The 25,867-nt window shown below is 42.1% G+C and overlaps 1 protein-coding gene across 2 annotated transcripts in view; it reads right to left on the bottom strand.

The window, feature by feature from the left end:
• TRIM24 (tripartite motif containing 24) overlaps nucleotides 1-24,922 on the bottom strand; it is a 157,138-nt gene extending 132,216 nt beyond the window's left edge. For both annotated transcript variants that reach the window (XM_030544216.1, XM_030544221.1), the window contains exon 1: nucleotides 24,604-24,922. In XM_030544216.1, the coding sequence (XP_030400076.1) occupies nucleotides 24,604-24,724 (121 nt within the window). In that variant the 5' untranslated portion in view covers nucleotides 24,725-24,922. The remainder of the gene's footprint in view (nucleotides 1-24,603) is intronic.
• Nucleotides 24,923-25,867: the final 945 nt, after the last annotated feature.

The following is a 25,867-nucleotide window of genomic DNA, read 5'->3' as shown; positions in this document are numbered from 1 at the left end:
CTCCTCCAGTTCTGGATGAACACTTCATCCAATTCTCGGGAATCCAAAAGAACCTCAGTTTGACTCCAGCTTGTTACTCAGGTTATATTAGGCATGTAGCAGCTCTTTGCCAACAATGGCCATGCCCAGACACTGAGGATTTAGGTACAAAGTGATATCACAATCTCAATTCATTTCACACACACACACACACACACACACACACACACACACAAAATCTTTACATACATCTTTCCTACCTACTAACATCTATACTGCGAGCACATAAGAACCAGTTATCTGCAGATTGTGTAGGTAAGCTTATCAGGTGTGGGTGTTCCTGCCTACTTTATTTACTATGGACATTCACAATTACTTATTCAGGCTTGTCTTAACTTGGGCCTGCTCACATCAGCAAAGTTAGTCCCACAAGAACTGGGCTCACATAGGGTCTATAGGACCTGAACTTTATCAGCAAGAGACAGGTCCACACATATAGAAGCCATAGGCAGAGGCAGGAAACTGATTACACATAGAACCTCCCCTCTAAAAAAGTTGCTATTAAGCAACACGTCTGTTGCTAATATCTAAATCCCATTAACACTGATGTTAATGAGACAGGACTAGTTCCTGGCAATATGCTGCCATTAATGAGAAGTTGCTATTATCAGGATTGCTACTAAGCAGAATCTACTGTAAGCCATATAAACCAAGTGCCCTCTCCAAAAATCATTGAACACAGCATTTCAAAAGCAAAATACACTTCTATGTCACTTAATCTATACAACGAGTAATGAAAGCTTGGTATACTAGAGCATAATAAAATTACATTGCAACCTTTCAGCTCTCTACCTTACAGGAGGAGTACAGGGCAGGGCATTCCTGACCCTGAGGCCCCGATGATTTGCTTCAGTTTGCAGAGAAAGCCTCTCAAAAAGTTCCTAGTGTCCTGAACATCTCTGCAACTCTGCCTCCCACCAATCAGTGAGATTCCTTTGCTCTCACAGATGCTGTGCAAAATACAGCAAGCAGTTACAATTCAGTAACCTTCAGCCTTGTCATGAGATGCCATCTACCCTTCAAATGCACACTCCACTGTCATTCTTCAGCTACTCAGGGTATAGTTGAACAGGCCCTTTCTCCTATCCAAGTGTCCAGTAAAATGTTTCATAAGCTAGAGAAGCAAAAGCAAGCTGGGAATTCCAGAATGATGGGGAGAGTCACACCAGCACTAATATCCACAGTGGTCTGGGCAGCAAATTTTCCATTTGTCACTAAACAAAAGAGGAGTGAGTTCTTAAAGATCTTAGCATCATGGACCATTCCAGACCACCCAGTACTAATACTCGTGATAGTCAGGCCTTAGAGCACCAGGGAGAAGTACCCCTTTTTGTTGATGGACTTTGAAGCCTTGTACGGGGGGGGAGGGAGCAAAATAATAAGGACTTGGGCTCCATTAAACTGCTGTAATACAATTAAGAAATTCTAGCTGTGTAATCCATCAATAGCCTCCTGGTCATTGCTAGCCTCATGACTTATGTCATCAGCATCTTAAAGCAGCACAAACCAGCACAACAGCCCTGACCACTGATCTACCAATACCCAAAATGACTAGCTGCTGACTGGCAGTAATCATCAGTGGTGAACTTCTAGATGGAGATGGCCACACATTTCTCCACACCAGGGGAAACTCTCATGTTGGTGTGATGCCACTGCAGCTCCAAGGCAAGCTCCACACAGACCTCTAGCAAAGTCATGCAGAAATTATTCCTCCCCTTCTGGTCATCCCAAGAATGCAACACTATCACTTCCTACCTGCCACTGGTTTCCCAGAAGCAGTAATGGTAATCAATAAAGTAAATCTACTCCAGGAAAACTTTTCCCAGTTAGCGAATTGATTCCTTCCTCCTCTGAAATCAGCTCAGCAATACAGTGGCTGGCTTCCAAAGCCAAAGTCACTTGGCTGTGACTGCAAATACATGCACAGAAGCTTCTGTGTATTAGTCAGGGTGGATAAAAATCACTTATTTTTTAAATAAAAATCAATAAACTCCAATTTTTTGGATAAAATGCTTTTTGAAGAAAAAACCTATCCAAAGATTGTTTCTTAATTAAAACTCTCTCGCTCAAAGATATCTCATCATGAAATAGGGATTATAAATTTTAATTCTATAGTATGAGACAATATATTCCTGTAATGTTTAAGAAAAGTTTTGTAAATGAGTTGCAATAGTTCATGGATTAAAGACCCAATTTTATGGGGTTTCAGGGGCTTCTGTATAGATTATTTAGGTTAATCTTTCTATCTACCCAATAAGACTCAGTGCTGAGTCTAGAAGATACCATCAGAGATGCTTAGTTTTGCAATTCTCAAACTGTGGATTTGTCTCCCCAGAGATCACTTTTACTGTTAACAAGCATTTTTTTTAAATAAATAAAATATATAGAGGTGAGAAACAACAGACCTCAACCCTACTGTCTCGCTAAAAATCTGTGTGCACAGAATCAATCCCTTACCTCTCTAAAAGTGCAAAGTTTCAAAAAGTTCAATGAATAGAAGATTGGTGGGAGCAGAATAGATCTCGAGAAGAAGTCTGGAGATAAGTGTGAGAATGGAGGGACAGGCAGCAGAAACAGAAGTGAAACTATTTGAACAGCATATTCCAAAATCTTGAGGTCTTTCTGAGTGTAGCCTTCATTGATTTGAGATCTACCATACCATTCTCTCACTAGAAGGGAAAACCTATAATGGCAGCAGGCCGTAAAAGAGACTCAGTTTGGGAATATTTTAATGAAGTTCCTCTATCTGTGAGTAAGACAGGCATGCGTGCAAAATGCAAACAGTGCAACAAAGAAATGCAAGGCCTGGTTGCCCAAATGAAACAAAACTATGAGAAGTGTTCGCTCTCAGGAGGAAGCTGCGTTGAAGATGATAAAAGGAACATGTCTGAACATGCAGGATCTTCAGGTTGGTAAACATTTTTATTTCATATGTCTTTCTTAAGGACTGCCCGTCTTCCTTCTGGACTAGTCTTGAATTCTCATATTTGAGCAAAAAATATATAGTTGTTACTCTTCTATGGTACTATTATTTTAGATGCAGTTGTGATAAAATATAAATAGCTGAAATAGGCAGATCTTCCTTTTACAATTTCACCTTTAAAGTAGTACTGAGTGTCAGTGAATGCAATGAGTAATACTAAATAAGCAGTATGGTAAATAATAATTAAATAACTGCATGGACTTATTGTGATTAGGCGAATCCATCCTCAACGTACAGGATTCAGAAGACTATCCACCTACAAGATCACCATCATTTTCTATAGTTTCAGAGTTATCTGCCAATGATAGTGTTTTAGTCACATCATGTATGTCACATAGCCACAGTATATCACCTGTAGCAAAAAGAAAAAAAAATCTCCACTATCCAGGAAAAACCATAAATAAGTTTGTGATAAGACTCAGCAGATTACAAAAAGAGGTAATGATGAAAAAATTGCCCAGTTTGTTTATGCAACAAACTCTCCTTTCCCTATGATTAAAAACCCATACTTCATTAACATGGTTCAGTCATTAAGATCAGGATACAGTCCACTCAACAGAGCAGATGTCGCAGGCAAATTGCTGGATAAAGTGTATGAAAGAGAAATTGAGCAGTGTGCAAAAGGTCTAGAGGGTAAAATTGTTAAACTGAGTCTTGATGGATGGTGCAATGTTCACAATGATCCTATTGTATGTGCTTGTGTGACAACAGAAGGGAACGTCTTCCTTACAGTAACAACTGATATATCAGGAAACGCACACACAGCAGAACACTTACAAGAAGTAGCAGTAAAAGCTATAACAAACTGCGAAAAAAAAATTCAAATGTCTAGTATGCAGTTTGTTCACAGATAATGCTGCAAATGTATCCAAGATGAGAAGAAATTATTTAAGAAGAGAGTCCCAAGCTAATAACATATGCTTGCAGTGCTCATTTGATGCACCTCCTAGCCAAATACTTCACTGTTCCAGAAATAAAGGCTAATGTTGTTGAAATTGCAAAATACTACCGTAACAACCACTTTGCGGCAGCTGCTCTGAAAAAAGTGGGAGGAACCAAGCTAACTGTCCCACAAGACGTGCAAAGGAACTCAGTAGTGGCCTGTTTTGAGCACTATATCAAGAGCTGGCCTAAACTGATAACAGTTTGTGAACAAAATGATGAAAAAAAAATAGATGGCACCATCACAGTCAAAGTTCTCAACCTCTCTCTTAAGCCCAATGTTGAACACATGCTGAGTACCCCAAAGCCTATTGCCTTGAACAAAATGCAGGGAAATAGCTGTTTTATTGCCTACGCTTTTGAAATTTGGAAGGAACTGAGTGAGATCTTAGAAAGAAAAATATGTAACGAGAGTTAAATTACAAGCATTAAAAAAAAATGAATGGGACAAGCACTATCTCCAGCTCATTTTCTTGCAAATATTCTCAATACTCGGTACCAGGGTCAAACCTTGACTGCTGAAGAAGAGGAGTTGGCTATGACATGGATATCCAGCAATCATCCCTCCATAATGCCAACTATAATAAACATCAGAGCTAACGGTGAACCATTCAAGAAATCTATGTTTGCTGATGATGTTTTAAAGAGAGTCACACCAGTGAACTGGAAGAAGTCACTTAAGGACTTGGATTCAGAGACTGTTGAAGTGAGACTCTCACTTTTAATAGCAGTAGCTTCTTCTGCCAGTGTAGAAAGAATATTTTCTTCCTTCGGACTAATTCATTCCAAACTGAATTTGGGACCTGAAAAGCTTGTTTTTCTTTTCCAGATTATGAACAAACAGGAAAATGAAGGTGAAGACAACTGGTTTACCTGCAGAAACCAATATGTTACATTTCTCATGTTGACCTGGCTAACAGTCAATTTAATTTTGGTGGTTTTTTTTCCCATTTAAATATTTTAATTAAAAATAATTTTAACAAAAAAGCCTGATTTAAAAAAAAACGTTCAACTAAATGCAAAAATGCATATGCTTGTTAAAATATTATATGTTTTCTGGTGAAGAAAATAAATCCAGAATACATAATGTTGTTGTTTTAGTTAAATAAAACAATTTAAATGTCTATCTGGTGACGTTCTCCTCCTAATACAGCATGGCAAGAAAATTCTGCAAATATTAATGATTAACCTGTTGAATTGAAAATATTTATTAAGTCATTGGGAGGTAAACTATCTGCTTCAATTGCCTTTGGTAAATGAAATAACCAACCATTCATTTTCTGATATAGCTGTAAAACTATATTCTGAAAAGTTTTCAAAATAAATAACTTTAAAAATATATAGTGTACCTTCTAAAAATGAAACCTACATCTGAGTTGTGACGAACATATATTAAAATTATAACAACCAACACAAATGCACTTTTATGTAGAAATTCATGATTAAATCAAGTCTTCCTGACTAGTGATTTAAATCATGATTCAAATTCACCCTGGTATTAATGAGTGCTTTGACTAAAACACACAACAATGTGCCCTCCATGCCAGCGCACCAAAGTTTGAAAGCGGTGCTAACTTACAAAAGACATGCTGGAATGAAAGGAGAGGAATCATGGGAATTTGTTACTGTGACCCCAAGTCCCAGAATTCCAACAGCTTCTGGCAGATATCCCACAATATGCCATCAGAAAAATCCCAGAATGTATAGCATTCAGCAGCAGGACAGAGCACCTGTCTGGAATGCTGTGTGGTTAGAAAAAAAAAATATTGCCATGTATATGCACTGATTTGGAGGCAAGTAAGTAAAAGCCAGCCATGTGGATGAAATTATCGCAGGATAGTTATTCCACAAGTTAGCATGCACAAATCTAAATCTACAGAAAACCTGTGTAGACAAGGCATTAGCAATAAAAAAAGCATAGTGCCACCTATCAATATAACTTCCTCTGACATTAAACATTTCAGGGGATCTCTGCCCAATATTTATTAAAAATCATTGAAATTAAATACAAAAAAAGTTAAGCAGTACATGTTTACTGTCAAGTTTTAAAGAAAGTTAAACTGGTTCATGGATTTGAACCTCTTCTGTGGGTGTAGGGAATATTTCTTTCATTTCAGTTTATTTGACTACTTCAGTTCAATGACTAGTTCATTTGAAGTTAAGAAACCAACTGGGGCTTTGAAAAAGCAGGAAAAAAGGGGTTTTCCTCTTTCAAATTATGAATAAAAACTAGATGCTCTGCTAGTTCTAAAGTCTTGAAAGACACAGTGACAGAAACAAAATCAGTTCAATATACTAACTACAAAAAATAGTTCCTTTGTTCACTAAATGAGTTTTTTAAATGCAAAACATTAATTTTGATAAATATCTTTTTGTCTTCTGAATCCAGCACATTTAAGATTAACTTTTTATTAATAAAGCTAAAGTGATATTTTTGTGCATTTAATTTAAATTGAATTTTCATTAAAATGGAGCTGGACAAAAAAAAATCATCTAGTAAATAAGAAATGCATTGTTTGTCATTTTCTAAGATAAAAATGTAAATTAAGCTATGTATTTGCTTATATACATGTGTATAGATATAAAACAACTTCCTGATTAGCAAAAAGAAGCACCAAATTTAATGTAAAGGCTATATTCAGTTGCAAATCAACATGTCCTAGTGGTTGTCAAACATCGAAAACCTACTTTTTAATTATTTTCCCATAGAAAAGCACAAATGCAAAACGTGATTAACATTGGTTTAAACAATCCACCCCGGTGCATGTCTCAAGGGAAACAATATTGCAATGTGATTGGCCTGCCTCTGTGACCAATGAAATGGTGATAATGACACCACCGGAGCCAGTGGTCTACCAGAAAATCAGGCCACAGGAGGGAAAAAAATACCATCTCTCATTGAAGGAGATGAAAGCATTTAATATAAAGGCCCACGATACCCACACAAGATAAATATTAAGAGTAAAAACAATCTAACATGTCAGAATTCTGCCTTTTTTCTTCAAATATTACAGAAGTCTCTCTTTTTTAAATCAGAAGTTATTCACAACTTTCTTCCTCTGCAAAACATTTGTACAATTCAGTTGAACACTGCCCAACTGAGCAATGCAATGTAAGTTTCAAATAGCATATTTGATTGAAATATTTGCCATTCATAGTGTGTTGGTTAGTTATATAAAGACATCCTACCAGGGAAAAGCAAAAATACAGTATATTCCACTTCTTACCAGCCTCTCAGTTCCCAGCAAAAAGTTGCCATTATCCAGCAGCTGACATTAAGCAATAAGGCGCTATTTTTGAGCCCATGTATGCCTCAATGGGTGTGGAAGAACAATCCACTGAAACTGTAGAAGCTTAGCTACTGTATACGTTTCACTTAGCTACAATATAGAAAAAAAAATTAAAAGTATAAACAAAGGTGCCGTAAGCCTTACACTGTAAGATGTAGAGCAAACTTAAATCTTGGTATACCGTGTAGTACTTAGGTGAGTCATGGGGATGAAGCAGCACACAATTTTAGGAGCAACTCAAATAGTTAAATTTAAAATAAAAACAAAAAATAATTTAAAATGTTGCCTGCTTTTTATGATCTGCGACCTCTAGCTGTAAATCCTTCTCAATTTTGCATGCAGCCTTGTAGTCACTGTCAAAGTCGCACTACTGGAATATCCTGCGGAAAATGTCCACTGCACATATTTGTTCTGGAAGCGAAGTTTGTTACATGACACATTACTCTCTTGTGGCTTTTCAGCCTGTGAGTGCTAAACAGACACGAGAGTTTGGCATCTGTGAGTCATGTCCTGTCTCCAGGTGACTGTCAAACTCAATAATGGCTTCAAATTCCTCTGTTAGATTACTGGGACAACACATTGTCCACCAGGCCAATATTTGCTGTGGATGATTCAAACCCTCTCTTTCTGAAGCAGTTGTAAACAGTCTTGGGAAGAACAGCATCAATGACTCCTTAGCGATATGTGCTGCATCAATTAAATGATTTTTTTTTTGTTTTGCAACATCCACTACTTGTAGGTGTGTGTCAGCATCAAGAGAGGCAACGATACACACATTCAGATGAGTGTGATAGTGACTTCTGACGTTCTTTATTACACACCATGTCCATCAACTGCATGCCTGATGTGCTGTTGGGAAGCAAAAATTTTAAATACAATGTGTGACAGCTGTAACTAAGTGACCACGATAGCTGTTAATCAACAGGCACATGTGACTATTTGTAGGCGCAGCTCTCTGTTCAAAGTCTTCAACCACTCTTCAAATAAACTAGCCATCCAGGCATTGGCAGAGTTTCTGTAGCTCATGGGCAGTTCTGAATGATCTTTAAGGAAACAAAATGGGTGCTTGCTCTTTCCAGTCCCCATATGAAGCCGTTTTCTCTGTCCCAGCCATGTATGCACAACATAGCAATGTAATGAAGCCCATGGCGTTTTTCCTCCCCTCCTGCAAATTCTTTCTTCACCAAACCAAGGCCTCTGTCTAGAAAGCCAGGTAAATGAGAACATATTTAACAATGAAGAGGTCACATGGCTGGAATCAGACTAGAAAGCTAGCCAGGGTGTCCGCTCTCCAATGAGAGCTGCTGGAAGCTGAGTGTCTTGTTTCCTACCGTGCTCCTTACACTGAAGAACACAGGGTTGGCCTTTCCAGCAACTAAGCCAGCCATTAGAAGGCTTGAACTTCTTTCCCTGAGCTGCTGCCAGGTGAGCTGCTTTCTGTTTCAATATCAGCCTGGTAAAAATCAAGCACTTTGGCCAAGCATATGCTCAAACCAGAGCCACAACACTTCACTAATGGCACTAACGTCCACCTCATTGCCATTGTGTTGCTACTTGAAGCCTTAGTTTGTGTTGCTCTCGTGCATCTATTAAAATGTCACTGCTATTCTTACCAATGTACAAAATAGATTCACTCATGCATAGAACTGGGCTCACATAGGCCTCCAGAATCTTAGCTCAGTCAGTCAGTGAGAGAGGCCCACATGTTTGGAAGCCATGACATTGCAGTCCAAGTTGAGAGCCAGAAAAAATCGATTACAGGTAAAACTTCTCTTCTAAAACGTTAATTAGTGTTATTCCTGTTGCCAATATCTAAATCCCATTAATATCAAAGTCAATGGGATGGGATCAGTTTCTGGCAAATTGTTGCTATTAAGGGGAAGTTGTTAAAATTGTGATTGCTATTAAGCAGAATCCACCGTAAAATGTTATTTGACTAAATCACACAGCATAAATAGCAAATTTTACAATCAAGTGTACTATTAGAATTGAGTTTTCATAGTATTTACCATCATGAAGTCTGAGTGTTCAGTTATGCATTAGAGATTGTTCATACAATTAAGTGAAAATTCACTTCTGACTTGGGAAAACCCAGAAATATTTAATCTGACCCCATAAGGGGCTCAGCTATAGTAAACAATACCAACTTTAGAGATGAACCCTAATTGGGAAATTCCATCCATGTTACAGGGAAATTCCATCCACAGCAGGTGGATGCAAACTCCTGTATCCCCTTGGCTTTGAAAGAATTTTTCTAGTGTCCAACTCTAGCTTTTTAGCACATTGTATTAGGAAAACACTGCTCTAAACACCATGGCCTTGTTTTCACTGAGGAGGTGGAAAGGGGAAGGTGTGTTCTTAACTCAAGTTAGCTAATTTAAGGTAAAATCCTAATGAGGATTAGGTAATTTGTATTCTTCACATAAATTAACTTGTGTTAAGATTACCAATGGTCTTGTCTTCTATCTTCACTAGGATTTTATCTCAAGTTAGTTAATTCACCTCTCCCTCTCATCCTCAGTGAAGACAAGGCCCGTAAGGTAAGATATATTTCCTTTGTCTATGGTGTAAAGAAGCATCACTACCAAGAGTGTAAAAACAAACCTGAAACTCATGACCAGACACCCCTCCATTTAATATGCATCTTTTACCTGAACAGATACAATGGCGTATGCTTTTCTTTTAATTTTAAAAATAGCCTTGTCAATTATCCTGAGCTGCAAAGCTTTCGATATTTCTTTAACGTTACTAATTGATTAATTCTTAATTCTGAAACAATACAAATTAAGGTTCTACAAAATTGACTTTCCATGCCATAGGAGACAAGGTCTCCACACAAGGGGTACGATATCTAAAACTTTTAGGACAGAGACACCCCACTTCCCCCCGCACGCCAAAATGTTTAGTGTCTGATTAAGCTATGTAAATTGTACCCAATTTTATTCGTGGTTATTCGACCAACTACAGCTGAAGACTCAGCACCACAATGAACAGGGCATAGGTTACTTTTCAATCAATACATCAGTGCTTTGGAGTGTGAGGCACCAGATGGGCTTCCGAATTAAACAGTCTGAGCACCAACAGGAACAGGAGTCAAAACTTAGGGCAGGGCAAACATTACCATCCTCATCTGGAGGATGAGGCTCCTAGGTAGATTAGGCTTTGTGAACTTCCCAGATTGGAAGCACAGAATTTAAAATACCTTTCAACATCTGTGGTGATCAAGACTGACTGAGGCATGAATGCAGTTACACATGGTGGGAAAAAAGGGCAATCTACTCTCAGAAATATACAGAGGCTTCTTGATGACACTTCCCTCCTCCTTTCAAAATGTCAACTCAAATGCTGTTCTAATAATCACTTTCTTGTGAACTTAACTTTTCAAAAAGGAAGACAATTACAAAAGTACTAACATTGTGTTTGTGTCTCTTTAAATTTAAGAAAGACAATCTATATCTAGGCTATTTCACAAGTAACATGACTCTCTCGATCAGAATTGACCACAGTGTGCGTAGACAGTGCCCACAGTGTGCGAGGCATTATTAGGATAGAAATAATAATGTTATGTAATACTTTCACTCTAGCTGTGTGGACCATGTGCTAGGCACACACGTGCAAACAATCCCTACCCCAGTGAATTCACAGTTTAAGACAACAAGCAGCATATGAAAGGTGGGGGAGAGAAACAGAATCAAACATTTTCTTTTTTAATAGAAACCAGCAACTTCCAACTGCCCCAAACCTGGCCCAAGTCAGGTGACCAAGAGCTGATCTACACATAAAAGCTTAAAATCCACACCCCTGACCGTCATAACTTTGCTGACCTAACCCCAGATATAGATGGAGCTAGGTCAATGGAAGAGTGTTTCCTTCAACCTAGCTACTGTCACTTAGCAACAGAAAAACCGATTCATCACTTTAGTCTGCATCTATGTTACGGGGTTATGTTGGCATAGCTATGGCACCATAGATATGCTGTTATAGTACCCATAGTGTAGATATGGCCTAAGTTTTTCAGGAATCATGGCATCAAGAACTGGGTCCTGAGGAGGAATATGGAAGAGAGAATAACGGACTTTCAGATCAGCCCAGAAGTGTAATGTGCAAGGTGATATGAAACATTTGTGTAGCAGACAGGCTGTCAAGGCTGGAATCACTGATGGACTGGAGAGGCCTGGGAGAGAAGTGGGAGGAAAAATAAGGCAAGAGCTGATAAACAGGGAGGGGCAAAGTCACAAACAGCTTTGATGGCAATGATAAGACGCTCAATCACTCTGATGAAAACGAGAAGAATTACATGCAGCAATATGCAAGTAAAGCCTGGTCTGCACTTAAAAGTTAGGTTGGCATTCCTACATCTGTTAGGGTATGTCCATATCCCTGAATGACATACCTACGCTGACCTAGCATCCAATATAACCACAACTATTTTGATGGAATAATACTTCTGTCAAGGTAGCTACCATCATCATTCACAGAGGTGGGGTGTTCCTATACAGACAGAAAAATCTCTTCCATTGGTGTAGGCTGCATCTACACTATAGGATTATGCCAACACAGCTACAGCAACATTGCTATGCTGGCACAGTCTCTGTAGCTTCAACATATCCTAAGATTATTTTAGCTGTTGCATTTTGAACATGTAAGGCAGTCTAGAGAGGATGTGACTGTAGCAGTCAACATAGGAAATGAGGGCTTGGACAAAAGTCTTAGCTGGGTGGATAAAGAAAAGAGTTAGGATGGTAAAGATTATGAAAAAAAGTGACAAAATTTGGACATGGCCTGTTTGCATGAGGAAGGGAGATGGAATAGTTCTTGGATCTGTCTTGTAAAGCCTAAATAGTCACGGTTAGCAATTACTTCTGGACAGCTTTCCAATGAAACATCAATTAGCATATCACAAATACTGAAACCCTTATTGTGTCACGTTTTCACTTAATCCAGTTCAAGGAACTTAGCACATCTGTAAAAGTCACTCTGGAGATACGTGGACATTTGTACTCTTAGAAGTGTCCAAACTAGTCTTTACAAAGATATGAAAAGCTTTTGAAATTCTAACAGACAAGCCAACTGACTCAGACTCAGACTCTAGGACTGGAAGGGACCTCGAGAGGTCATCGAGTCCAGTCCCCTGCCCTCATGGCAGGACCAAATACTGTCTCGATCATCCCTGATAGACATTTATCTAACCTACTCTTAAATATCTCCAGAGATGGAGATTCCTCAACTTCCCTAGGCAATCTATTCCAGTGTTTAACTACCCTGACAGTTAGGAACTTTTTCCTAATGTCCAACCTAAATCTCCCTTGCTGCAGTTTAAGACCATTGCTTCTTGTTCTATCATTGGAGGCTAAGGTGAACAAGTTTTCTCCCTCCTCCTGATGACACCCTTTTAGATACCTGAAAACTGCTATCATGTCCCCTCTCAGTCTTCTCTTTTCCAAACTAAACAAACCCAATTCCTTCAGCCTTCCTTCATAGGTCATGTTCTCAAGACCTTTAATCATTCTTGTTGCTCTTCTCTGGACCCTCTCCAATTTCTCCACATCTTTCTTGAAATGCGGTGCCCAGAACTGGACACAATACTCCAGTTGAGACCTAACCAGCGCAGAGTAAAGCGGAAGAATGACTTCTCGTGTCTTGTTTAAACACACCTGTTAATGCCTCCCAGAATCATGTTTGCTTTTTTTGCAACAGTATCACACTGTTGACTCATATTAAGCTTGTGGTCTACTATGACCCCTAGATCTCTTTCTGCCATACTCCTTCCTAGACAGTCTCTTCCCATTCTGTATGTGTGAAACTGATTGTTCCTTCCTAGGTGGAGCACTTTGCATTTATCTTTATTGAACTTCATCCTGTTTACCTCAGACCATTTCTCCAGTTTGTCCAGATCATTTTAAATTTTGACCTTGTCCTCCAAAGCAGTTGCAATCCCTCCCAGTTTGGTATTGTCCGCAAACTTAATAAGCGTACTTTCTATGCCAACATCTAAATCGTTGATGAAGATATTGAACAGAGCCGGTCCCAAAACAGACCCCTGCGGAACCCCACTTGTTATACCTTTCCAGCAGGATTGGGAGCCATTAACAACTACTCTCTGAGCACGGTTATCCAGCCAGTTATGCACCCACCTTATAGTAGCCCCATCTAAATTGTACTTTCCTAGTTTATCTATAAGAATATCATGCGAGACTGTATCAAATGCCTTACTAAAGTCTAGGTATATCACATCCACCGCTTCTCCCTTATCCACAAGGCTTGTTATCCTATCAAAGAACGCTATCAGATTAGTTTGACACGATTTGTTCTTTACAAATCCATGCTGGCTATTCCTTATCACCTTACCACCTTCCAAGTGTTTGCAGATGATTTCTTTAATTACCTGCTCCATTATCTTCCCTGGCACAGAAGTTTAACTAACTAACTAACAATAAAGGCCAAATCCTGCCCTCAGTTACATCTGAGAATACTGATATTAATAGTACTTCAAAGATACAGGTGAAAGCAAAGTTTTGCCATGTATTTCAAATCACATCCACAACATACAGATCCATTACCTAGAACAGCAGTTCTCAAACTGTGGATTAGGTCCATTTTAATAGGGTGGCCAGAGCCAGGATTAGACTCTTTGAGGCACAGGACTAAAGCCAAAGCCTGTGCCCTGCCACCATGGACGGAAGCTGAAGCCTGAGGGTTTCAGCCTGGAGCAGCGGGGCTTGGGCTCCACCCCCATTCTCCAGCCCGGGGTCATGCAGTAATTTTTGTTGTCAGAAGGAAGTCACGTTGTAATGAATTTTGAGAACTGCTGGCCTAGGAAGAGTATTAATTTACAAAATTTATTCAGTTTCCAAATTGGCAATAATGGAAAATTCAAGAGTGAAACAAAGATGTTTCATGCTTATAAGGCAAGAAATAAACGGTTTTGAAATTTTGTTGTGAAAAAAGTATGTTCACTCATTTGGCTATTAGATGTCTCACTTTAAAAAAAAAATGCACAAAAGCAGATAAATGCTCATCCATTCCTTCCACCATGAAAGTTATTATTGCTCAATTGGCCTTTGGGGCATCACCCAAAATACACATTCATGCAAAAAGTAAAATTTCTAAAAAATCATCATCGTATACTCAGTGATCAGACCTCAGTTTGCAAGCATACACTCAGTGTTCAAAAAAGAATAAATTAAGGTAATTGAAATTTTAGAAAATGGAAATCTGGCCCAGATGTCCAAGAGCAATGATACCTAGTCATATACTAAACTCAGTTTTGGAAGCACTAAAACCTGAGTTTTAGAAGCATGCTTATGCACCAATATTCATAACCTGTATTACTCTATGCTGTGTCACTTGACAATTGGCAGCCAGATAAGACTATCAGGAAACTTTCCGGACACGGTGAATTGCCTTTGCTATTGACAAATTAAACTGACCTAATGATCTTGTCCTATGGGTGAAGTTTCTGTGCTATGGTTTATATACAGGCATGCATTCTAAGACTTCCTCTTCAACAGTCTAAACTTTAGGAACAAAATATAAGATATCACAGACTCTAATTTTGTTAAAAAAAAAAAACAGACTTGAACGGTATGAAGTGGCTTACAGCACAACATAAATCTTTTTGAATCCTAACAAGCTCTTGAGCTTAAGGAAAATTTCAGTAATGAGTGCCACTGGCTAAATATGTGTTGTGTACAACTGTATTACCACTTAAAGTTTTTTCATATTCACAGATTCATATAGTCTAAGAACAGGACCACTGTGATCATCTAGTCCGACTTCCTGTGTAACACAGGCCATAGAAATTCCCCCAAAATAATTCCTAGAGGATATTAATGCATACTGTCTTTCAATTTAATTTAACGTTCTTTTGTTTTTGTACCAATGCTATGCAAACCACCAATGCTGATTATGACTAAGGCTACGTTTTAGTCACGGGTATTTTCAGTAAAAGTAATGGATGAGTCATGGGTCATAAACAAAAATTTAAGGTCTGTGAACTGTCCATAACTTTTACTGTATACCTTTAACTAAAAATTGGGCTGGGAGGGGCCGCAGGTGCTCTTGAGAGGGCCTGGGACCCCTGCTGGTGCAGGGGGAGTGTCCAAACCGCAGTGCACAGCCCAGGGAACCCTGCTGGGGAGGGAGGGTGGGCCATGGTGTGCGGCCTGGGATCAAGGACCCCACAAGTGCTGGGGAGGGGGTTGGTGAGGTTTGTAGGCTCCCTACCCAGCTCCGTGTCCCTGCAGCTTCTAGCGAGAGCAGTGGCCACGGGGGATCTGCATGCTGCTCCCACCACAAGCACTGGCTCCGCAGATACAGCTCCCATTGGCCAGGAACTGCTGCCAATGGGAGCTGCAAGAGCAGCGCCTGCAGGCAGGGGTGGCGCATGGAGCCCCCCTGGCTCCTGCACCTAGGAGCTGCAGGGATATGCCGGTGGGAGCCAAGCACACCCCCCAGCACTCTCACACATACCCCAACCCCTTCCCACAGCCAAACTTCTGCTGCTGGCCCAGGGGCTGCCTGGTTTAGGCTGGCCCAAAGCCAGCACCTGCCACTGCAGAAGTCACGGAGTACATGGAATCCATGACCTCTGTGACAGACACACAGCCTTAATTATGACATCTTTGAGGTCTTAGATTAGATTAAAAAACAAACAAACCATTTCCGACACCAATCTCCTTGGCATCAATATAGGATGCAATAAAGGCTGTTTGGGTGTCATTTCCATACCTTAAAATGTTTGATTTCCTTTAATCAAACACTAAATCTGAATTCATTGGGTTTCCAATGCTGGTGGGATAATTCCCCAGCATTTGCCCCAGGCCCCGCAAGCCCTGGCCAAGAATCCCTTCCCTGGCTAGAGGCACCTTTTTAATTTTTACTCACCTGGCAGCAGTCCTGGTCTTCAGCGGCACTTCGGCAGCGGGCTTTTCACTCACTCTGGGTCTTCGGCGGCGGGTCCTTCAGTGCTGCCAAAGATGCGGAGCGAGTGAAGGACCTGCTGCTGCCGAAAACTCAGAGCGCTGCCCGATGAGTACAAGTGCCACAGGGGGTGGCAACTTTTTTATGTCCACTCCCCCACTTTGCCCCAGGCCCCCTTTGATCTTTTATTTCTTTGTAACCAATTCTGACTTTTATGCCTCATTACTTGTAAACACTTAAAATCTTTCTGTAGTTAATAAATTTGTTTTATTGTTTTATCTAAACCAGTGTGTGTTTGGGAAACTTTATTTGAGACAACAGGATTTGTGCATATCATTTTCTATTAACGAAATTACAGACTTTATATGAGCTTGTATTGTTCAGGAGGGTGCTGATAGTACAAGAGACATTTCTGGGGGGAAGTCGGGGACGGGAAACTTGCTAGTGTTGCCCTGCAGTGTCGTTCTTGAGTGGCTGGCTATAAACACTCTCACAGTATATCTGGAAGGGATTTACATGCTGGAGGCGGTGTGGGAGCAGACCAGGAGTGGTTGCTCTTACAGTGAAGCAGCGTAAAAGGCACCCCAGCTTGGAGAATTGAGGGGACACGCTATCTACCAGTCCAGATTGTACCCTGGGTAATGTCCAGTCATACATACATTGCCCTCTTCAGGAAACAAACAGTCTTGCAATATCATACCTTGCACTGTAAGCCTGCTCAAAGGTATGCATTCAAACTCACCCATATTTATGCCATACTTGTTTACGACTGATAGAAAACTCCACAAATTCCTCTGCGTTACCAGACAGAGACCTTTTTACCTAGCTCCATACAAGGTTTGCAAGACACAGAAGCATCTGTAAACCATACAGACCTAATATAGGTTACCAGGTATGAAATTACAGATGGTTGATTGCAAACTTCATAAACCTCAAATTTATTTTCTGACAGACTGTACACAAAGAACAGAAGTTACAATAATTTGACTAGTAAGTTTCCACAGTAAAACATGAAGAGAAAGCATTTTGAAAATCTGATATACCATGACTGCTTCTAGCTACATCTGTACCTTGATATAAGGCTGTCTTTGGGAGCCAAAAAATCTTACCGCGTTATAGGTGAAACCAGGTTATATTGAACTTGCTTTGATCCACTGGAGTGCGCAGCCCCATCCCCCCAGAGCACTGCTTTACCGCTTTATATCCAAACTTGTATTATATCAAGTGGCATTATACTGAGGTAGCGGTGTACTTTCTTAAACATGCTGCACAACACACCTTATTCAATCACACTTACAGTTAGAACAATAAAGCAATTTACATTTTTGCTTAATACAGCCGTTCGCCAGAACCAAGACTCCTAGTCATTGTTGGGAATGTCATTGGACAGGCCAGGGTAATACTTATGCTAAAGCAGCTGGCTTCTGCCTAGTCTTTGGTTGCTAATATGTCCTTATGTGGACTTGCTTAATAATGCTTATAGCTGTTGTACAGGACAAAGGTGATTTTATTTATTTATTTTTTTTTTTAAACAGAATGTACTGAGCCGAAGGACATTACATAGATAAGAGGAAGTTATCAGTACAATGAACACACAAAATGTACTGCCAAGAAGTTCCTACATTGGTAAGAGGTGAAAGGCCTGGCCAGCATGCATGATTAGTGGTAATAAGAAAAGAAACATGACAGAGAAATAGCATGGGAAGAAAAATGTATGTAAACTGAAGCTTGCAAATGGTATTGTATTCACTATGTAAAACAATGCTTAATGTTGACTGGATGGTCATATAATGATATATGATGTTAGAATGTAAAGGTAAATTTCTTGTGACCCATCTATGCCCCAGGAGAAGGTAACTGATCAATTTATTTTTCTGTGTAGCTGTCATTCATTGCTTTTATAGTAATTGCAACTGCAAGGGCATGTTTTTGGTTCACACAAAACGTCTGAATTAATAAACCTGAGTGTCTTGGCCCCAAGTGTGTGGTAAAACTCACCCAACATTAGTACAGTTTCATTCCATATGTGGTATAACCACCACTGTAGCACCAGCATTACATAGAACTAGCTTTATAAGCAGTAGTTTTCAACTTCATCCTGGGTGTAGGCATAATGCATTATGTAGCTCTGGTTCAGGTTGGTCAAGAGTTCTTTCATGTCACAATAGACCTGAACTATAATGCGGTAAATGTTGAAAGGGGATACATTGTATTCTCAATAAGTTAAGCAGGGATTCAACTTCTTTGTGAAGTGGGTGTGATGAGTCATCCCTGAGCCAGTGAGTGTTCTGAGGTAATTATCTGCAAATCCTCTGATAGGCCCATGCTAATGAACCAGAGCTCAGACAATCGATAAGCAAGGGCCTAACCATGGGAGGCCCCAAAACAAGGTATATAGGCTCCTTAGGAAACAAGCCATTTCAGCCTGCACAACATTGCTACCTTGTGTGATAGGATCCCTGGGGTACAACCATGCCCCCTTAACTCTCCAGTATGGGCTGTCTCTCACAATACTATACTAGCAACAAACCCCTCCAGGTACTGTGATCATTCAGCATAACAGCATGTGGAGTCCCACCAGATAAGATTGCCAGGCACTCACGAATCACTCCAGCCAACTTCCCCCAGCTTTCCAACCTTGCACCCCAGAGCTGTACCATCTTGCCCTGGTCCAAAGCCTAACCAGTGTAAGTTTATTACCTAGTCCACCCCCCCTCAATGTGGAGAGGACATACGCAAACCTTTGTAAACTGAGCTGAGACTTCCCAAGCACTTCAGCCAAAACACACTGTTTTAGGTAAATATATAACAGATTTATTAACTACAAAAAGTTACATTTTCAGTTATTATAAGTGGCAGGCATAAAAGGTCAGAGATAGTTACCAAGAAAAACAGTCTAAATCTTAAACCTTATTAGATCAAGCAGTTTTCTCACCGCACTAGAAGTTAAGGTACTTAATACAAAGGCTTCTCTCTCTCTATCCTGGGGCCAGTCTCCTCAGTTGAGGTCTGTCTTTTCAGCATTCTTGTTGCTTTAAGCGTAGGTGGGGGACGAGAAAGGCCATGGCACGATGCCCCTGTCCCTTATTTTATATCCTCAGTTCATATGCTTGGAAAATACTAGCCCAGACATGTCCTGGTGGGCTTTGCTGAGTCATAGGGTTGAACAATCCCCCTGGTATGGTCTTGTGCAACTGGGTCCTAGAGTTGAGCAGTCTCCATTGTGTGGTGCTTGTGCATTGTCATTGAATAGTAAATCCCTTGATTACAACTCCCCTGCTGACTAATGGTCACTGAATACCCTCCTACTAGCAGTTTGCCTTCTTTGTCTGTCACTAGCAAACTTATATTTCAATAACAACCATATATCAAAATCTCATAACTTAATACATACTAATGATATACTTTTTTTTTGACATAACAATGGGTTTCAGCAGATCATGACTCTTCATACGACATCTTACATGGCATGCTTTGTATGAAATATATCATAATTACATGACAGGAGTGAATATGGGGGTTCCAAGGTGCTGTTTTGATGTGAAGAGTGCCACACTTTGCGAGGATTCCCAGCTGCCTGGTAGTTCCGACAAACCGCTCCTCAGACTGTGCCTGTTCCTGCCCCAGCCTGCGCTGGCATCCCAGTTAGCCTTAGAGTGGAGGAAAAAAAGCAACCTTAACCAAATCTTTAAACTATAGTTGCAGCCATCACTTCCACAATCATAAAAAAGGGTAAAGACAGAAGTGTTCAATCTACGCTTTCCATTTTATGTACTTCTACCATACGTCCCTTCTTATTCAAGTAATCTCTGAACAGTCTGAATCTTTTCACTCTTTCCCTACATCTTATCTGTCTTCTGACTATGGACCTCTTCTATATTTAACTTGTCAGTTTGGATTCACGTTTCATTTGGGCTGTGTTTGCTCATGACCTCAAAACTCAAGAGAATACACCAACAAAAGATGATTATATGGCCTAACCCCACTGCCATGGTTACAGGGCTGGCTGCAACCCTATCCCCTTTCTAGTCTCTGAGTGCATCACCTCATGTGTCACCACATGGCTTTACCTCTCCTGGGTGGAACTCTGCAATCTTTCTACCCCAGACCAGGCCCTGGGCTAGAACAACCTATCTATCAACAATGCTTACCCAATAAGTTTGACTGAGTTCCGCCCATGTCGAAATCTAATATCTTTAGAGTATGTAGTGACCAAACCATCTTCTTAAAACCAAAGTGTTTATTTCACAGTAGAAAAAATTTACAGAGAAAAAGAATTTTAAAACAAGTTTACATGCAAGTCTATCTTACCTAAAGGCTCATTATCCTCTTATGGGTTCAAATTTTAATAATATAATATGTCAGGTAACCATTTGTGAGAAAGAAAGCACACTGACCCACAGAGCTCTTTTCACCATATCTGGTTTATCTAATTGATAAGCTAAAGACACATGTAACCAAGTCACTAACAGAAAACATCTGTAAGTAGGAGTTCCTGATAATGAGCTATTGGGAGAGGAGTTTAACTTATCACAGAGAACATCTCCCACAAGCAGTCCCTTTCTTGTGGTTCCACCTAGTTTTGTGGGTAGGCTAGGAGGAAGTAAAATATTCAGAGCTAGTAGTTCTGACCTTGCCCCTTAAGCCATCCCTCAGCAAACAAGGATTGTTATGTTGAGCTATTCTATTCCCTTCCTGCTTCCCTCTACCCACACTTTAGTGTCTTCTATTGCAGTGGTTTTCAAACTGCAGGTCACGACCAGGTACTGGGTTGCAGAATGTAAGGCACTGGGTCGCAGTGGCTCTGGTCAGCACTGTTGACTGGGCTGTTAAGAGTCCCATCAGCAGTGCTTCCTGGCTAAAGCAGGCTAATCTCTACCTGTTCTGACACCACACTGCGCCCCAGAAGTGACCAGTAGCAGGTCCAGCTCCTAGACAGGGAGGAGGAAGGCAGGGTTCCCGGCCAATGGGAGCTGGGGGGGGGGTTTCCTGCGGGTGAGAGCTATCCGGAGGCACTTGTTCGCCTCTGCCTAGGAGCCAGACATATTGCTGGCTGCTTTTGGGGCATAGCACAGTCCATGGTGCCAGGACAGGCAAGAAGCCTGCCTTAGCACCCCCTCTGCACCGCTGACCAGGAGCCGCCTGAGGTAAACCCATGCCACAATCCCCTGCCCCAGCCCTGAGCCCACTCCCCCAAACCCAGAGTCCCTTCCTGCAGCCCAAGCCCCTCATTCCCAACCCCACCCCACAGTCCGCACCCTCAGACCCCAACCTTCTGCCCCAGCCCTGAGCCCCTCCCACACCCCAAACCCCTCATCTCCAGCTCCACTGGGTCGTGGGCATCAACAATTTTCTTCAACTGGGGTGCCAAAAAAGTTTGAAAACCACTGTCCTATTGAACTAAGCAACGAAGAGTCCTGTGGCACCTTACAGACGTATTGGAGCATGCATCGGACGAAGTGGGTATTCACCCAGGAAAGCTATGCTCCGAAAGCTTATGCTCCAATATCTCCGTTTATAAGGTGCCACAGGACTCTGTCACTTTTTACAGATCCAGACTAACACAGCTACCCCTCTGATACTATTGAACTAAGTTTATTCATGGAGTTTATTCATCCCAATAACACTGGTCTACAATTTTTAAGAAGTCGTCTGCTTCAGAGATAAAATGTGATATTTATTATGTATTTTGATGTGCTGAATTCAAATATGACAATTAAAACAACTGATTGGCTACTGTTTCTGAGATATTTAAGTTTTTACATTTGATGTCTATGTATATTGTGTACATAAGAGTTTTAATCATAAATTGTAAACCTAGGTCTTTTAATATGTTTATGGTGGCTTTATATGATAACATTTCACCTGTCCTGTTTATGTAACACTTTAAAAATCAGCAAAAGGCTTATATAAATAAAATTTATTATGAAACAAAAGGCAAAAAACTATTATGTACATAGTTTAGTCCTATTCAGTGTCTACTCGGCGCTTCTTGGCTTGTCTCTTGTATTCATTACATAGAGCATCTCTTGTCACTGTCCAGCAATAGTCTGCAAGCATTGATGGGCTCCATTTGCCCTGACAGCCTGCCAGGAGATTCCACTGCTGTAGTCTGAAGCCCAACAGCTCTGCCTTACTCTTGGGTAGTTCCAAATCCCTGACAGGCTCATTCAGTTCACCTTGTGTTATAAGGTGTGGTTCAGAGGAGGAGGATGGGAGAAAATGTGGGTCCTGTGACATTGATGGTTCAGGACCAGAAGTTTCATCCTCTTCCTCTTCTTCGTCTGACTCAAGTGAGAATGATTTTGGTGCATCAGGAACCGGCAGTCCTTCTCCGTGGGATACTGGGCGTATAGCTGATGGAATGTTTGGATAATGCACAGTCCACTTTTTCTTCTTTGACACACCTTTCCCAACTGGAGGCACCACGCAGAAGGAACAAGTGCTGGTATGATCTGTTGGCTCTCTCCAAATCATTGGCACTGCAAAAGGGATAGATTTCCTTTTCCTGTTCAACCACTGGCGAAGATTTGTTGCACAAGTGTTGCAGCATATGTGTGGGGCCCACCTCTTGTCCTGATCTCCAGGCTTTCTTAACCATAGTGGTTATACTGCGCTTTTGTGATGCAAAAGTCACTTCACTACAAACATAGCAGAAGTTATCTGCACTGTTCACACAAGTACGAGGCATCTCTGCTCACTTTGGCTAAACAGAAACGTGTCCCTTTGCAAAATCAAACACTGACAAATAAGAGAGAATGACACTGTATGATTTCTAGAGCTGATATAGGGCAATTTGTTCAGCAGAGTGATGTAAGCTTTGTTATGATTGCATCATCCATGACTTCTAGGAATAACATGATGCAATTCATATCATGTATGACGCAATACCAGCTTCAGATTGCATCATTCATTGTTTTGCCTAAAAAGCAAGTACTGTCCAAACCCAGTCATAGATTTATTCATAGATCCAGTCAAAAATGTATTTTAGTCATTTCTGGTTTAAATTGAGATCCCTTCCCTTTATAACTCACTTATCCTCCGCCATTCCCAAGTCAAGGGTCGTATATACTGACCCAATAGCATATCTTGAAAACTAGAGCCAATCAACAATTTGAAGTATCATTTTCATTCTCAGTGACCCAGAATTAGTAAAGTCGGACTACATTTATTTCAGAAGCATTTTGGCTGTAGAGCAGTGTAATAGGTCTACCTACATTATTACAGAGCAGCTCTAATTTTGTTACACCACCTTTTTCCCCCCCAATAAATATATCAACTTCACTCATTTCCATCCCAAGCTGCTTGTTTGAGCTTTTCTTCAGGATGAATTTATGCATAAGAAAGGAGATCAGGAAATTTTTTAACTGCTTCCCCCATTTTTGATAAATTACTGGCATAGTACTAGATTTCTGCTACTACCTATCTATTTCCTAGAAATATACCAGAGACCAAACAGAGCTTTACAATCTTCACATTCCCTTACAGACAACTCCATCTTGGTGCAAACAAGGTCACACCTAAAAAAGGTGTAAAAAAAAATTCATCTGGGGATGCTTAAAAGCTTGCTCTTAAACATGATTAAAATAGTTAAACTTCGGAACACAAATAACTTTCTCACCACCAAATGACAGATCTTTTACGCTACCATACTTCTTTTCTACCTACCACAAGCCCTTCTCAGCTATCTTTTGCAGCACGGAGCACATCAAACCTCTTCAACGTTCAAAAGTGATCAGTAAGAAGATGCAAAAACCACCAACATATCCCCATCACAAACTTCACTGCACTGTTCGGCTTTCTCGCCTTCTGTTTAGGACATGCAACCTGTTACAGACGATTATGGGTGTGGCTCCAAAAGGAAATAATAGAAGCTCCTTCCAAGAACCAGAGCTAGATGGAGAGTCAAGTGCCGGAGAAAGTAGTGCAGAGAACCCAGCAGCGTGACGGGGGGTGGAAGATGTACAGGGCATCAGAAGGTTTTCCCGACTCTCGTTTCTAACAAACACAAGATGCACCGCACAAACAGCGGCAATTATGAGGTCCCCGACAGAAGAGTGGTAGTTAAAAAAAAAAAAAATCACAAGCCCCCATTTGCTCCTGGAAGCTGCCTGCAGAGCAGAGGGGCCGGGCTCCCTTTCAATACCCCCCCCGTATGGCGACATGCCCCAGGCACGCACTCACCACCGTGGCCAATTCATCCCTACACAACAGCCACGGTGGGAGCGGCCAGAGACCCACAGGCCTCTCCCCCTGCCCGCCAAGGGGCGGCGACCCACGCGAGCACCTGCCCTCCCCTTGCAAAGGAGGCCGCCGCGGCGCCTCCCGGTTTCCAGCGGGTTCCTCGCCCCCCAGCTCTGTGGCGACGCGGCAGCCCCCTGGGCGAGGAGCCCGGCCGGGGGTGGGGGCGGACGGAGGGGCACTTACCCGGCGTGCAGTGCAGGGGCGAGGTCGGCGAAGGGACGGGTGAGGAGGGGGAGGCCGGCGGCTGCAGCTCTTTGGGGGTGCCCGGGCCGGGGGACGGGGACGGGGCGGCGGGGGGCAGCATGAGGTAGCGGTCGGGCTGCGGCAGGCAGCGCAGGCAGAACGAGTGCAGGCAGGGCAGCAGCTTGGGCCGCCGGCTCTGGATGTGCTGCCCGCACACGGCGCAGGTGTCCAACAGGTTCAGCTGGGCCGCCTCCCCGGCGCGCTCCGCAGGGCCCTGCCGGCTCTCGGCCTCGTTCTCCCCGCTCAGCGCCGCGGCCCCGGCTCGATCCGCCGGCCAGGCCCCCGCCGCCACCGAGACCGCCGCCTCCATTGTCCTTGCGCCGCCCGGCGCCTCGCGCCCTGGGGCGCGGGGGGGACGCGACTCCGCCAGCCGATCCCCACCCGAGACCCCGGGCCGCGCCGCCCGCGAGCGGACCCTGCCCCCTCCGCGCTGTTTGTTATCCTCGGAGGTTGCAACTGCACCCGCGCGACACGGCCAACGGCTACCCGGGCCCCGCCCCCTCCTAGGAGATGGGTCTCGCCGTAACCCCGCCCCGCTCCTCCCACGGGCTCATCCCTTTCCCCTTCGCCGCACACTAGAGACCCCGCCCCTCCCGTATAGCTCCACCCCCAACACCGCCCCCCTCTGCACACGGATACCCGCCCTCCCCCCGGTTCCACTCACACAAGCTGTTTCCTGCCTCCTCCCCTCCCCTCCCATAGCTCCCCCCCCCCCCAACCCTCTGATGGGTGCCCCTGGGTTGGGAGTTCTGCTTCTGCAGTCCTCCTGGCTGGCTTCTGGCTGAATCCTGCCTGTCTTCCTCATCACAGCACACTCCTTCCTAAAGTGAAACTCTGCTCCTTCTCAGGACAATACACCTGGCCTGGGGGAAGTAGCAGTAGGGGGGTTATCCCTCCCCTATCTTCCTCCCTACCCTTTCTAGGCTTACCACCTTTGAAAAGCAAAAAAAACTGGCACCCATCCCCCAGAAGGCCAGCCCACTCCCCCCCACCAACCGTAAGGCAACTCTGCAACCCCTGCCCCTTCAACAGTCACTTATAGTATCTACAGAGAGAACACACATAGAAAAGATTGATACTATTGCACATCTCACTCTCACCAGACTCAAACCCTCTCACACACATGCAGGGTGTGCTGACAGTGTTGGTGGTCAGACAGCTGCTGTATTTTCAACAGTTTTGATCTATTATCACTTAAACTGCA

This window comes from Gopherus evgoodei, chromosome 1 (genome assembly GCF_007399415.2).
Source record: "Gopherus evgoodei ecotype Sinaloan lineage chromosome 1, rGopEvg1_v1.p, whole genome shotgun sequence".
NCBI classification, from domain to species: domain Eukaryota; kingdom Metazoa; phylum Chordata; order Testudines; family Testudinidae; genus Gopherus; species Gopherus evgoodei.
This window is presented reverse-complemented; position numbering and strand designations above follow the sequence as displayed.